The 15,232-nt window shown below is 40.5% G+C and overlaps 1 protein-coding gene and 1 non-coding gene across 2 annotated transcripts; both read right to left on the reverse strand.

The window, feature by feature from the left end:
- Nucleotides 1-815: 815 nt before the first annotated feature.
- On the reverse strand, nucleotides 816-9,801 carry LOC116322665 (nucleolysin TIA-1-like). Its single transcript, XM_031742797.2, has 12 exons — nucleotides 9,570-9,801; nucleotides 8,740-8,836; nucleotides 8,403-8,501; nucleotides 7,563-7,617; nucleotides 7,177-7,264; nucleotides 6,878-6,953; nucleotides 6,563-6,671; nucleotides 6,379-6,474; nucleotides 5,224-5,308; nucleotides 4,422-4,560; nucleotides 3,774-3,925; nucleotides 816-2,216 (listed from the first exon to the last, which is right to left on the reverse strand). Exons 1-12 carry the CDS (start codon nucleotides 9,596-9,598, stop codon nucleotides 2,078-2,080), a joined length of 1,164 nt encoding a protein of 387 aa, XP_031598657.1. The 5' UTR covers nucleotides 9,599-9,801; the 3' UTR covers nucleotides 816-2,077.
- Nucleotides 9,802-10,122: 321 nt separating this feature from the next.
- trnag-ccc lies at nucleotides 10,123-10,193 on the reverse strand. Its single transcript has one exon. It is a non-coding gene; the product is annotated as a tRNA-Gly (tRNA).
- Nucleotides 10,194-15,232: the final 5,039 nt, after the last annotated feature.

Consider the following 15,232-nt stretch of genomic DNA (forward strand, 5'->3'; position numbering starts at 1 on the left):
CTCTGACAAACTGTAAAACGCTCCAGCCAGAAGGTGGTGGTAGAACTGTGGGAAATCCTTTTTGTTTTATGAATGGAATAAATGAGATGTAAATAAATGAATACGATCCAGTGCTTTAATGAACCGAATGTTAAAGTCAAACAGACAACCTGAAGGCACAGTTTTGTTTTTATTAAAATTAAAATTGTATCTTCAACATTTTTTGTGCTGAATCCATCTCAGCTGTGGCTCATTTACTTTATGAACTGTAACATTTTATGCAAGTAGTGCCCTAAAACTAAGGCTTTAAGTTCTTTTTTTTAAGCTCTAGTTTTAGCTGCAGTGTGACTGACTTACTGTAATATGATTATAAAAAACACTTATGTGCTTCATTTTCACCTTTGAAGCCATTAAGAGTTTTGGGATCACATGACCTGATTTATGTTTGACCACGTTTCTACATTTTGGTGAGATATCTGTTATCTGTGCGCTTTGGCACCAAATAAAGTTCCTCTGGTTCAGCCGGACAGAATCTAATGTCTTAAACACACACAAGGCTGCAGATGTTAGAAGATTATAGCGACCGGTGGCTTAAAAAAAAAAAAAAAAAAAAACCCACACATTTGGCTGAACTGCTCCATGATACAGATCAGCAGGTTTTCTTCATAACAAATATGGTCGTGTGGTCAAGTACTGGCAGGCTATGATCAGCAAGACTTTTCCAGATGTTTTGTGTGATGTGCTTAGAGTTTTGGACACAGTTGTCAAGATGCAGTTTTTCCATTTGATGCTCTAATATGACCAAAAAGAAACAAAGGGGGCAAACAAACACAAAGTGTGGTTTATGTGCATTAGCATTTTAATTGGACAAAGCAAGAAAACATTGATTACAGTAGCAGAGTCATCGGTTCTCAGGACTAACACCTTTCGAAACAAAAAGGTCTGAAAAGGTCTGTAGGCACTGCCTAATTAAAAAGAGTATCTTGTCAGCTAAAAGAAACCAGCTCTATAAGGCAACAGTTACACAATGTAGGCCTCTCCATCTCTCTGGCAAAAAGAGCAAGTGTAAAGCTGAATACACTCAGATTTGTCTGATATAAAATACTGGCGTTTCAATAGATATTTAAAAAAAAAGAAAAAAAGAAAGAAACATCAGAAGTGTCAAACATGTTCACACTTTAACGTTTGAATCGTGTTAAATTTTAAAGTATGCACTGCATAGCAATGCTGTCTTATCCCTGCATGGAAGAGTCGCGTGTTGCACTGTGCCAGTGTCACCTTTGATGGTGCCACTCTGCTACGTACAATGTTCGAGTTAACTGTCGAGTTATCAAAACAAAAACAAAAAAAAGAAAAGCAAGCACCCACAGTTAACAGTAGCATTTTACTTACATCGTTTCAAATGAATGGATGGTTATTTACACGTGGCGAAAAAAGTTTTGAGGCTGTCAGAAAGATATGAAGGAGAAGTGGAATGCAAAAAAGAAAAGAAAAAAAGAAAAATGCTCTTGGTAGTCAAATTTTTCTGGGAAATCCAAGAGAGGAAAGAACTGTGCAATATTAATCTGCCCTTACAGAGAAACAGCAGTGGCAACAATCCCTGCAATTGTTTTTAATCCAAGAGAAAATTAGAACAAATTTCCATTCCTCAGATAATTAAGGATCATAACTTAGCATGACTCAGTTCCAAAAAAAAGAAAAAGAGAAAAGAAACCTCTCAGTGGTCGAGAGGAAAGAAGTGAAAATGGAGGCAATCTGTAAAACCCAGGAAAAAAAAGAGATTCTCCTTTACAGTTTTATAATTCATTTACAGTTAACTTAAAAATGGTAAGAGCCCTGGTTCATGGCCAGTCTTTCCTACCACAAATGGTGTAAATACCTGTGTGGGTCAAACTGCTGCTCCCTGGCTCCCGTTACCTCAGCCCACCCCAAGAAATCCCATTTACATCTCCACAGACGTCACCCTTCTCATTAGGTTCCACATCCCAGTAAAGTCTCAGTCCTGCCACAAAATGGAGGCAGTGTTACACAGCCCCGCAGGGCACCGTACAGCCAGCAAGAGGCTGATGGTTGACAAATCTCCCACCCTGCCCACTTATCAGTGTGTGGGGTATCCTGCGGCTCCCATACCGGGCTGGTTGGCTAGCATACTCCCATTCAATCCCTGTGTAGGCTCCATAACCCCACCGTTACTGATGGCGCTCATGCCAGTCCACCCAGCACTGGCCGGTAAGTGACTGCAAAACAAAAAACGAGGTAAAGAAAGAGAGAGAGAGAAGACAAAATGCCAGCAGGTTAGAAGAGACAAGGCGAAAGGGAGCCAAAAGAATAGTCTGTATTAAAGCTACTGGAATCTGGACAGGCTAGAATGAGAACAAGAAGGCAAACAGAGTTATCAGAGGTTATAAGGGCGGGGATGGGGATTCAAGCTAGAGGGGAAAAAAACAACAAAAAAAAAAAAAAACAACACACACACAGAAGTGGAGGGGTTTCGGTTGGGGGGGGGGGTATCAAAAGAAATTTGATTATACATGGGTGGATAAGCAGACAGAGAGCATACAGGCCAAGTCCAGCAAGCTAAAGATTCCTCGCTAAACCCCCCACCCCCCTCCCAACTGCTGCTAACTATAAACTGTGCTGTATCCAGCCTACAGAATATGCTTGCACTGTCACTGCATGTGACAGTGCAAGCATATTCATTTCTCTAAATTTGGCCACAAAGTATAACAAAGTAGCAAGTTCTCACAGGCTTTTTTACTGCTTCTGTGGTTCAGGCAATAAAACTAAAGGTAAGTTCAGAGTGGCGACTCAGTGTAGAGACGCAGGTTAAAGTTATTCTTCAAATTTCAAGTCAAGAGAGGTGTAACCTCTGTCTGAACAAACTGTTCCCTGAACAGTCAAAACACACTGATCCCACATTTGCCTGACACTTTAGTGCAGAGTATTTAGAGAGCTGTTCACCACACGTTAGATTATCAGCAACTTGAGGCCTGTCCTTTATTAATCTTGGGTGCACAAAACATCACTGCACATAAACTGTCCAGATAAAAGCAAAAGGTAACCTGCACATCGTATTCGACATTTCCAACATATGCATATCCAAACGACATCAGTGAGGAAAAAAAAAAAAAATATCAGTGAAATCAAAAAGAAAAATGTCAAAAGCTACAACAAAAGATCAAAACATAAAAACAAAACAAACATGCAACAACAACAAAAAAAGAAACAAGTGAACAGCCTTGAAGATGTCAGTCCGTACACAGAAAGTGAAATGGATTCATCATCGGCGAGCTATCCCAAGAAGAGGATGGCAAGTAAAGAATAAGAAAAAACCCTCAGCTCTGAGCATGTAGGGTTTTTTGCGTTTAGTCAATTACATTTAAAAAATCCAAAATTTTACTTTAGCTTGTTCAAGCAGCTTTTCGTATATCCGATGCTCTGAGCCATTATGGGCTATAAATCAAGTGACAACACATTTTGGAACAAAAGCTTTCAGGTTTTACGATGAACTGTGAGAACAGTAACTATACACTGAAACATGATTAACCTCAAATCTTGAGTTCAGATTCTTTTTTTTTTGGTGGTGGGTGGGGGTGGGTGGGGGTTTGTTAATTTCTCAATCTTCAGAAGTTGTCGGCTCGTAAGGGATGGAGGGAGGAGGTGGGGGGCATTGGAAGGCAGAGGGAGGTCATAGCTCCCTCCTGTGGCCAGAGCTGGATCTCACTGGCCTGGTCTTGAACTCTGATGGTGTTGGAGTAGGAGGAGGCAGAGAAGGGGAGCCCTGTGCTACTTACTTGAAGCCCTGCTGATTCCAAGCCTGCCCGTAGACACCGTAGGTGGGGACCTGCCACCCGTTGGGGACATACTGGCCAATCTGGGGCCCGTTGCCGTACCACTGTCCCCACTGGCCATAAGGCTGAGCTGCAGCAAAGCCCATCTTGTTTTGCTGCAGGATATAGAACAAAAAAGGATAACTTCAGAATGGTTCACAGCAGCAGATCCCACCAAAAACCTCTCAGAATCCATTTAACAGGCTGGCATAGCTGGCTTTTTATTTGTTAAATTAACCAGTTATTTGCATATCAGGTACACTATTCGATAAAGCTGTGAGGTCATTACTGGTGACTTTTTCTTCCTGCTTGGGACTCCTGCAGGTGACCACGTTGCAATGACACAACAAGCCAATGGCTCACTTGTCCAAGTACATCACAGTGTCTTAAATATACCAATTTCACGTACAAGATACTCTATTATTTGTCTGTTATCCCAATGAAAGCTTCCAGTACTTTTTGTAACACTCACATATCCTCATATAGCAAAAAAGCTGATGCTTGAGCTGAATTAGATCATGACATACTGCAGCACTATTTGTTTGGCATTTTTTGCCCTACCAAGTCATTATGTAATGCTGTCCCTCTTACTACAGTTCATAGCACCCTTACTTGTGGCACAGGCATCTGCTGCATGGAGTTCATCATGTCTGGGGTCTCTTTACCCCAGTAGCATTTGACTATGTGCCCCTCTATAGAAGAGCCATTCACGGACACAATGGCATGGGCTGCTGACTCATGGGAGTTGAACCTGGACAAACAGAGGGAGAGAGAGAGAGACTAAGGAAACGCTGAACATCATTTCATAAATATCCACTCAGCAATGATGAACACAATGCATGTGTTTGTTAGCAAACTGAGAGGAGGATAAACCATTAGACTCCTTGGCTATTAATGGTTAAACTACTAATGGCACAGTAGACATCTAACATTCATCGGGGACTAAAACTGATACAAATGTGTTGCAGTACAGACCTGTAAACAAAACCTGTAGGTGTATGTGAATGCATATACGTCACATCATTAAAACATCCTTGGTGTCCACAGCAGTGCTGCTTTATGCTTCCATTTACTGCTACTACTGTTGCACTAAACAGTTTATGAACCCACTGGAACTACCTGTTTTATATTTTCTCTGTATGTTAAGTGTTTTGGAGTTTTCCTTCTTAATCATGCAAACTGGTGCACAGCAAGTTTCCCTGTTCATGGCAATAAAGTGAACAGAACAAAGCAAAAATCTGCACTCCAGACTGGAAAAAGTAATCACAATTACACTTGTCTATCATTATGGCCAAGGCCGGGGGATCAAGCTCATTCCAAAGAGTTCATTAACCTTTTCTTTTAGCTGTAAACTTCAGCATCACAGTTTGATCAAGCAAAGAAATGAAGAAGAAAACAGAAAACATCCACATACCTGACAAATGAATATCCTTTGTCAGGAAAAACTCTGACTTCCATGATTTGTCCAAAGGGGGAGAAGGTCTGTCTCATTAGTTGCTCTAAAAGACATAAATAATGAGACTATTAGAGATCGTTTCTGTATGGGTTGTGTACTGATACAGTAACTGCTACCCAGGATACCTGTGGAAGTGTCACATACAGGTGGTAAGCACATTTATAATTAGTAAACAGAAGCTAATAAACAGACTGGGCTATACTTTACCTATTCCTCTGAAAATCAGTTCTGCTACAGAGTATTACGCAGCCACATATTGAGCTATAACTACAGTGTAGTTATAGAGTACATCACATGACTCTTTCATTGAGGTAAACACAATCTGAGAAGTTTATTTTGGGACAAACTATGATGCCTTTTTATTTTGTTAAATCTTTGCATTTGAAATGAAGCATGTATGACTATGTTAAACTCAAGCAGATCTACTACAGATAAAGACATTTATGTATTCATTCTTAAACTAAACTTTGCTTAAAACTTTCCACAAATCAGTAAGCCTCCAGAGCCAAACAGTTAAACTCTGTGGTCTATTTATGTCAACATATTTGCACTATAGGAAAGGGAAAATAAACAAATAATTCAAGAGCTCAAGCTCATCGAGCACTTTGGCAGCAGACCAGTTCTTGTCTATCACCTACATGATGCTAGCAGGGTTAGCTTGAATGCTGGGAAGACATTATGTGAGCTTTATTTTACATGCTGGCTCCAAATAAATGCTGAGTTTTAAATTGCCTTCCTCCACAACCAGAGTCTCCTTTGCTCACACTGTGCAGGTTTAATTAGCCTGACACTGAGGAAATCACACTGATCATAACTACTAACTGGTAATTTAATGGCTCATTCGGTTTTAGATAAGGTAAAAATATGCACTTTTACAATCTCCTTGCAGTACTGAACATGATATAAAACCAAAGTTCATACCGAGCAGTGACATTTGTGTATCGTTAAACTCGTATAGGGGTTTGGTTTTTGGTTTTTTTTCCTGCTTTGTTTGAAAGATCATTGACTAATGATGAAAAGCTTCAATATGAGCAGTCATATCCATCTGAATAGTAGCAGATCTGCTCTCATTATCATAGTTATGTTGTCAATGGTACTCGTAGATTTCATTACCCGTCAGTCCTGTGCTGACTCCACCACAGTACACAGTGCAGTTACTGGGGCTGGACTGATTCACTACTTCATCAAAAGAGAGATGCTTGGAGTTATCTGGTGAGAAAAGACAGGCTGCTGTTAATGAATCCATCCATCCGTACATATGTAAACCTGCACATCTTACGAATCCTGTATAACATACTTTCATGGGTGGTCTTTGGGGCGGGAGGCTTTCTTGTGGCCCAGTTAGTTCGAATCTGTCTGCCTCCTAACCACTGCCCCCCCATGTGCTGAATGGCATTCTCTGCATCCTGGAATGAAGAAAAATAATCTTATTTCATCCACTGGGAGTCTTAACATGAAATCTAAAGTGCACCTCTTCAGAAGCACCACAAACAAACAAACCAACAAGCAATCTATGTGAAAATGTTAATATACCGAGAGAGAGAATTCATAGATACAAAGTGCTTCCGAACCTCATTAACAGCAATATTAAACTCACATGAAGCCTACTTACCCATTTGTTAAAGAAAGACACGAAGCCATAGCCTTTAGATTTCCCTGTAGCCATGTCTTTCACAACACGAGCATCTCTGCAGACAAAAATCACCAAACAGCAGCTTGTCACAAACATTCAGCACAACACGAAGTCTCTGCTCTAAGAAGACTAGCAGGTCTCTAAATAAGACAATGGGCCCTCTCCTCCTCTGGCTGAGATTTATTTCATTCTTTTCCGATATGTCTAAACTGGAATATGTGGTCATGTGTGTTAACCCAGACTTAATCTTTGATGGTAAACATTAGTTTGAAACTTACGATATCCTGCCGAATGGACCAAAGGCAGCTTTGACGTCTTCTGTGGTTATTTCTGGGCTGAGGTCGCCAACAAAAACATGAAAATGATCTATTTGGAGGAAAAACATGGTTTAGACCTCCTGTGCATTACACACTCCATTTCAAGCTTTGCACTTTCCAAGAAAATTACTTCTCTTCTTAGAGACTGCTGATTGCTATCAGTTTGTTAACAGAGGAAGGACAAAAATAAGCATAAAATCAACCGAAAATCAAATGTTTAACAACTGATTAAAGCAATAGCATCCAAACAGTTGTGCAATACCTATTCAGCAACATTATCATACAAACTCTTTTAGTGTGTTAAAGTTCAAAACTTCACTTCTTCATATACAAATAGTTTTACTTACTACTTGTGTCTTTTTTCTGGCTGGTTGGTGTCGTGGCCCAGTTGACTTTGACTTCCTGTGAGAAGAGCAAAGAAAAAAAGAAGGCAGGTGGAGTATGTTTACAATATACAGTAAAACCTGGTAATCTCCAATACACAAGTTAATTAAAAGCTAATTTTAAATTAGTATATTTTTTTTTAATTTTAAAGCTGATCTTGAATCAAAATAGGCTTTCAATTTCCTTAAGAAAAGCTATGCATTTTTATAAAGCCCGCAATATAACAATACATGATTAAATGAATGATTAAATATATTAAAAAAATTCAAATCGAATATAATACATACATCTCATCTAAGCAGACTGGTCGCTCAGCACATCTATTTGACTTCTAGGTTAAAGTCCCAGCACTGAACTCATTACTACACCATTCCTGCACCACTTTAATATTCTTTTATCAGCCCCTGGGGTCTGTTAAATCTTGCAGTTTACAATGTTAATTATTTCCTCTATTGTTCTAGATTGTAGGGCTTTATCAAGTTCCTCTGTTTTAGAACACTGAATTAAATTACTGTACGCTGCTTAAAACATTCAAAGCAGAGAGCTCACAGAGAGCTCAAACTATGTATATTTCCTCAACATAAAGACCGAGTGGCCTGGTGGAACCAGTTTCCATCGTATAAAGAAACTGTCATCACTTGCTCAAGTAGCCACCTCTTGTCATTTAGAATATCTAATCAATATTAGATGGAATGCAGAAACCTGCTAGTTTTTCTTTCATGTTAAAAAGAACTCTTTTTTTTGACATTTTCCACACCCAAAGCCCACCCATCCCCACTCACCCTGTAGATACGATAGCTTACCTTACCCATTATTTTCCTTCCATTCATAGCTGCCAATGAGGCAGCAGCATGCCTGTGGTCATAGAACTCCACGAAGCAGTACGGATCATTGCCAGCTGTCTGTTAATGGGAAATCAAGACTGATTTTAAGTCAAATATTTAACCACTAGAGAAAATAAGAATCACCTAGTATAGATGGATGTGAAAGGTCCGATATAATGGACTACAAGAAGAAGAAGAAAAAAATGACACATTGGCTGAGACTTTCACAAGCAGCGCCATAACCGCTCACGCCACTGCTGAAAGACAGCTCCTACAGCCACACCACACTGTATACAGCAGAGACAATAGCACTCACATCGACTATCATTTTACAGCTCTTGCAGGGGCCTATCTGTGTGAAGACCTGCAGAATGAGGGGCTCGGTGACATCCCTGGACAGATTCCCCACATACCTGCAAAAGGAGAGAGATGGGGGAGTTGAGTTTTAGTCAAACAGGAAGTAGCATGCAAACAAAGGCTAGTTAACCAGGCTAGCTTACAACCCACAACAATGAATTGTAGCGACATAAAAACCATAAATGAATTGGAACAAAACATTGTCGGGGACAGTGTGTGCTTTACAAAAACAGTCAGAGTGATTTCACCCCCTCACTGGAGCTGTCCCACGCCGTCTCCATGAGCGTTGACGTGGCTTGTCCGCCAGCTAGCTAAAGATACCGCTAACCGGTTTACGGGCCTCGAGCTAAGTGTCTTGGCAGCTAGACACTTTATAAAATACTATCCTTATTGTTAAATTTTCGCTGGAGTGTTTACACTACCAATAAAACAAAGCGTTTTATTTTATGTTAGCTATCACTGCACGCAAACGGGAGTACTTTCGAAGAACTGACTTGCTAGATGTGTTCGAATGTTTAGGAGGTGCTAGCTAGCATTAGCTAACAATTCACTTTCGTTTACAAGCAAATTAAGGTTCCGTCTATTTATCCAAATAAACCCAACAAACAAGTAGCTACGTGTGTTGTATTACATCCATGAAGGGTAGTATATAATAACAGAAACCAAACACCCTTAATGACGAGGTTTAAAAGCTTTTAATTGAAACAACAACGTGGAAATATTTCGGACGCGCAGCAGTTAGACGAAGCCTTCCCATTCCAGGGCATAGACAAGGCCGCCGATACTCACAAGGTTCTGGGTTGATCGTCCTCCATCATCAAGGTTTAGTGGTTTCGTCCTGAGAAAGCTTTTAATCCAGTGACATACAAATGGTTTGTGCTGAACTTTAGCGACCCGAACGTAAAGACTAAATCTACTATTTAATAATATATCCGCGGTCGACTCTGCTCTCTCTGGCACACACCGCAGACAGCCTCAGTCTGATGCAAACAATAGGAAGTTGAAGATGGCGGAGGAGCGGCGTCAGCAGCGTCAACCTGCGCGCTGAAATTAAGCCAAAATCAAGCGCTCCTGCTCCCACACACAAAGATGCGCCCCCACATTTTTATTCTCTACGTGTCACACAGGCATAGTTAATATAGGCTTTGAGGAACACATTTTTATTTCTCAGTTCCTGATCATTGCTCAATTTGCTAAAATACACAGAGCCATCTGGAAATCATATTGTGTGAGTAGTAGTCACGATGAAACGTCTAAATATTTTAAAGGGTACACTTGAATGTCAAACATTTTGATCACATTACAAATGTTTTGAGATTTGGTCACTGTTGTAAAAGAGGCGTGCGCCGCCCGGGAATCGAACCCGGGTCGCAAGAATGGGAATCTTGCATGATACCACTACACCAGCGGCGCTGCTGTAGAGATCTCCGGGAATGGGATATATCAAGGCTGCTGAGTCAGTTGCTGTTTATTGAACTGATAGGTAAATGGTCTTGATGCATTCTCAATCATCCAGGGAAGTAAATCTCCAAAAGTTGAATCTGTTCATCTGGACGTAGCGTTTTGTGGGAGAAACGTTTCGTCACTCATCCAAGTGACTTCTTCAGTCTCAGCTGACTGCAGGTTTCCCCAAATCTTATAAACAGTACATTTGCATAATGACTGACCCCAGCCCACTGAAGGAACAATGGGCTGTGAGAAGGCCCTTCAGTGGGCTAGGTTCAGTCATTATGCAAATGTACTGTTTATAAGATTTGGGGAAACCTGCAGTCAGCTGAGACTGAAGAAGTCACTTGGATGAGTGACGAAACATTTCTCCCACAAAACGCTACGTCCAGATGAACAGATTCAACTTTTGGTGATAGGTAAATGCCAATAAAAACTGTATGTTTTATTCACAATAGAGCAAAGGAAACATCAGATGTTTCAAAAGGTGAAATGTACAATTTCAAGAATAAAGGAGGACTAGATCTACATAACTTTCAACACTACTTTTTAGCCAACAGGCTACAATATATCTCAGGATGATTAAAACATACCGTCTTAGATGAGCCCTGGCGAGATGCATAACAGGCACTATGCAATAATATAGAGATTTTGGACGTACCATTCATTAGCTCAAACATCAAATGACATATAAGCTTAAAAAGCATCAACCTCAGCTCCTCTCTGACAGCATGGCTGGAGTATCTAAAAATGAGAGTCTTCATTAATCCATGCAAATTTACACCCATTTAGAACAACCCTGACATACTACAGAACAATAATATGGTTAGCTTTTTGAAGTTCTGCAACAGAAAGAGAACTAAGACAGCCACAGTTGTATCTGACAACACATCATTAATTATTTGTCTTCTCAGTGTTGCAATAATATTTTCAATTGCTAAATACAACTAGAAGCAGGAAGTTCCCTTTTGGAAATTCAATACTAAAGTCCCACATTATGAAAAGCTATCCCAAACAGTCTACAAAGGTTTTTTTCTGTCCACAAAAGTCAATATGATTGAAGACGTTTCGGTAACTTTGCTTGTCCAAAAAGCAAAAAAAGAGATTAAACCAAGATTTATTGAACGACAGTCAGAAGCGAGCAAAGCTACCGTAGCTCAGTTTATGGACTTGAATTAGGAGGGATAAGAAAAGTAACAGCAATTGACTGCAATCTGCAATCTACTGACATCTAATGGTGAGATTTTACACGCTGTAACTTTAATAAAAATAGAAAATAATAAGTCACCTCCTCTACATAGATGACATCAAGGTGTATGCCAAGAGTGAATGAGACATTGATTTACTCATCCACATCACCAAGATATACACCAACAACATCAGAATGTCGTTCAGACTGGAGAAATGTAGTCGGATGATAACAAAGATAAGGAAGGTAGTCAGAACTGAGAGGATCAAACTACCAGAAGGCAACATTGCAGACACTGAGGACAGCTACAACTACCTGAGTATCCCACAGGCAAATGGAAACCATGAAGAGGCCACTAGGAAAGCTGCAACCACCAAGTACCTGCAGAGGGTCAGGCAAGTCCTGAGGAGTCAGCTGAACAGTAAGAACAAGATCTGGGCCATCAATACCTACGCCCTGCCCGTGATCAGGTACCCTGTTGGGATAATAAGCTGGCCAAAGGAGGAGATATAAGCCACTGACATCAAGACAAGGAAGCTCCTAACCATGTATGGAGGGTTTCACCCCAAGTCAGCACACTGAGGCTGTAAGCTAAGCAGAAGGAAGGAGGCCGGGGAGAAGTGAGTGTCAACACTACGGTCCAGGATGAGACAACGAACATCCATGAATACATCTGGAAGATGGCCCCCATGTGCTCAGTGAATACCTCAGGCAGCAGAAACCCAAGAAAGAGGAGGAAGAGGAGGAACCATCATGGAAGGACAGGCTTCTGTACAGTATGTACTAGAGATGGACCGATCCGATATTACGTATCGGTATCGGTCCGATACTGACCTAAATTACTGGATCGGATATCGGCGAAAAATAAAAAATGTAATCCGATCCATTAAATATCAAAAAAGCACCTCAAAAAACTTGCGACACGGCGTAACTCGGCTGATAACCGTAGCACGTTGGAGCAGTGTGCGTCAGGTGATAGAGCGGCTGTGTGTATTTGTAGCCTCGCTACCAAACCAGCATTTCATCTCCGAGGAAGTTATCCCAGAGAGAAGTAAAGCAAGTGTGTAAGTTCATCTCTGAATGTTTGTAAAGCATTCCCATGTTAAGCTTAACAACCGATATATGGAGCGACTGCCTCTCTCTCTCTCTCCCTCACCTTCCTGCAGCTACTTCAATCGTGAAACTGATCAACGATCAGCTGATCGGCTTTTCTGTCGGGAGTCCGTCTCTCTTCTTTGTTTTTGGCCCACTTTGCACCAGAAAGAGGAAACCAGCGGCTGAACAACAGCAGCACGTTTAACCTTGATAAGCTGTTGTTAGAATTTATTTAATATTACTTTCTACACCAGGATCCTTTTCTACCTAGCTGAGGCTGGTAACTGTGCAGGGGCGGATCTAGCAAAGTTTAGCCAGGGGGGCTGATAGGGCATGAACAGGGAAAAGGGGGCACAAAGACATACTTTACTTTCTTATTCTCATTTAAAATACGTAGCTTTTAATAAATAATTATCTGAATCTTACACCCAAAGTTTTAATCTGATGTAAAATGTATAGAAGTCCATTACTGTATATAATAACTCTTAAGTCTATATACCCTAGTAAGCTATAGTACTTTTTCCTTTGGGAAGGTACCATCTGTGAATTCTGCAATTCTGTTGAAGAAAGATGTTGAATCTATTTAATTATTCTTGAAAAATAATTTGTTTCTGTGCATTTTTTTTCACCCTGCATCAAATTAAAGTTGATTACATCGATTAAGCATCATGAGGTGGAGGGTGGGGGGTGGTTCCCTTTTTTTTTTTTTTTTTGCTGGGAGTTTGCAACCCTATTAGTTAGGTTGCTTAATATTTCTGCTAAGTACTCTTTAAAATACCAGAATAGGGAGGATGGAGTAGGTTTAAGTTAGGTTTTAAGTTAGGTAAGGTTTATTAGATTGATCAGTGTTGCTGAACTATGAAATATTTTGGGTGCAATGTATTTTTTTACACACAGGTGTAACAGAATAGCTTTAGTGTTGTTGTTTATTTAAACTTGAGTATGAACTTATACAAAATGCAGCAAGATATTAAAAAAAAAACAGTTTTATTGATTAAAAAACACAATATCGGATTCATATCGGTATCGGCAGATATCCAAATTTATGATATCGGTATCGGTATCGGACATAAAAAAGTGGTATCGTGCCATCTCTAGTATGTACCACCAGCAGATAGCGGAAGTGGGTGACATCCAGAAATCCTACCAGTGGCTGGACAAAGCTGGACTGAAAGACAGCACAGAGGCACTAATCATGGCAGCACAAGAACAAGCTCTGAGTACAAGATCCATAGAGGCTGGGGTCTATCACACCAGGCAAGACCCCAAATGCAGGCTGTGTAAAGATGCCCCTGAGACAATCCAGCACATAACAGCAGGGTGCAAGATACTAGCAGGCAGGGCATACATGGAACGCCATAACCAAGTGGCCGGCATAGTGTACAGGAACATCTGTGCCAAGTGCCGAATATGGCCTGGAAGTCCTGAGGTCAAAATGGGAGACGCCCCCAAGGGTGATGGAGAATGACCAAGCTAAGATCCTGTGGGACTTCCAGATACAGACAGACAAAATGGTGGTGGCTAAACAACCGAACATAGTGGTGGCAGACAAACAGAAGAAGACGGCTGTAGTGATAGATGTAGCGATACCAAATGACAACAACATCAGGAAGAAGGAACACGAGAACCTTGAGAAGTACCAAGGGCTCAGAGAAGAGCTGGAGAAGATGTGGAGGTTGAAGGTAACAGTGGTCCCAGTGGTAATCGGAGCACTAGGTGCGGTGACTCCCAAGCTAGGCGAGTGGCTCCTGCAGATCCCAGAAACAACATACAACATCCGAGATCTCTGTCCAGAAGAGCGCAGTCCTGGGAACAGCTAAGATACTGAGCAGGACCCTGAAGCTCCCAGGCCTCTGGTAGAGGACCCTGCAGGGGCGAGAGGGGATATATAACAACAGTTAAATGTCATTCATAGGTTTTTTTCTCAGCATCTCAGGTGATGTACCAAAGTGCCCCAATTTACCTGAGTTCACCCTTGCTCTTTTGAAATTATGCTATGTTAAAAAAAATCATATTGAGAAAATTATTGCAAAATATTCACCAATACAGTCAGAATTAGGTTGATAAGTAGTTGAACAATTGCACAGTCTTTTGTAATTTTGCTTCTGAACACCAGTGGACCAGCGACTGATGTACAGGCTTTAATTTAAAGGGTTTTACAAAAGTGTTGTATTAACCATTCATTACTGAGACATTTCATTTTAATGTCAGTCCCCCATTTTACGGTTCAAAACATAGTTGGACACACTAACATAAACTTAAATGTATGAATTGTCATTAATGAGTGGATGAAAATGATTTCCATTCAATAATTACCTTGAGTCTATAAGTCATAGGCATCACTAAATGCTGTGCCAGATGTTTACTACAGTTGCTGCTTGTTTGTGGGTTTCTCTGCTTTAATCTTTGTCTTCATTCACAAAATTACATTAAATGTGTCATTGTCCAAAAACATATTAATCTAAGTGTACACCTATGATAGATCAATATCAGCTGAGTATATTGGATAATTGCTTGGTCAGGATCCATGTATTGAGTATAATTCATGCACAGCTGTTGAACATGTATAATGAGAATCACTGGTTTTGGGTTATTGTCTTACTTGTAGTGATGCAATACTATATGTCAATACTGTACTGAAAACATATTCAGCTGATCCCACCTAAAATCAGTGTTGTAAAAACTGAGTTCCTTGAGGCGGCCTTATTCTTTTCAACACTAA

The sequence above is a fragment of the Oreochromis aureus genome, linkage group 12 (assembly GCF_013358895.1).
Source record: "Oreochromis aureus strain Israel breed Guangdong linkage group 12, ZZ_aureus, whole genome shotgun sequence".
Lineage (NCBI taxonomy): Eukaryota > Metazoa > Chordata > Actinopteri > Cichliformes > Cichlidae > Oreochromis > Oreochromis aureus.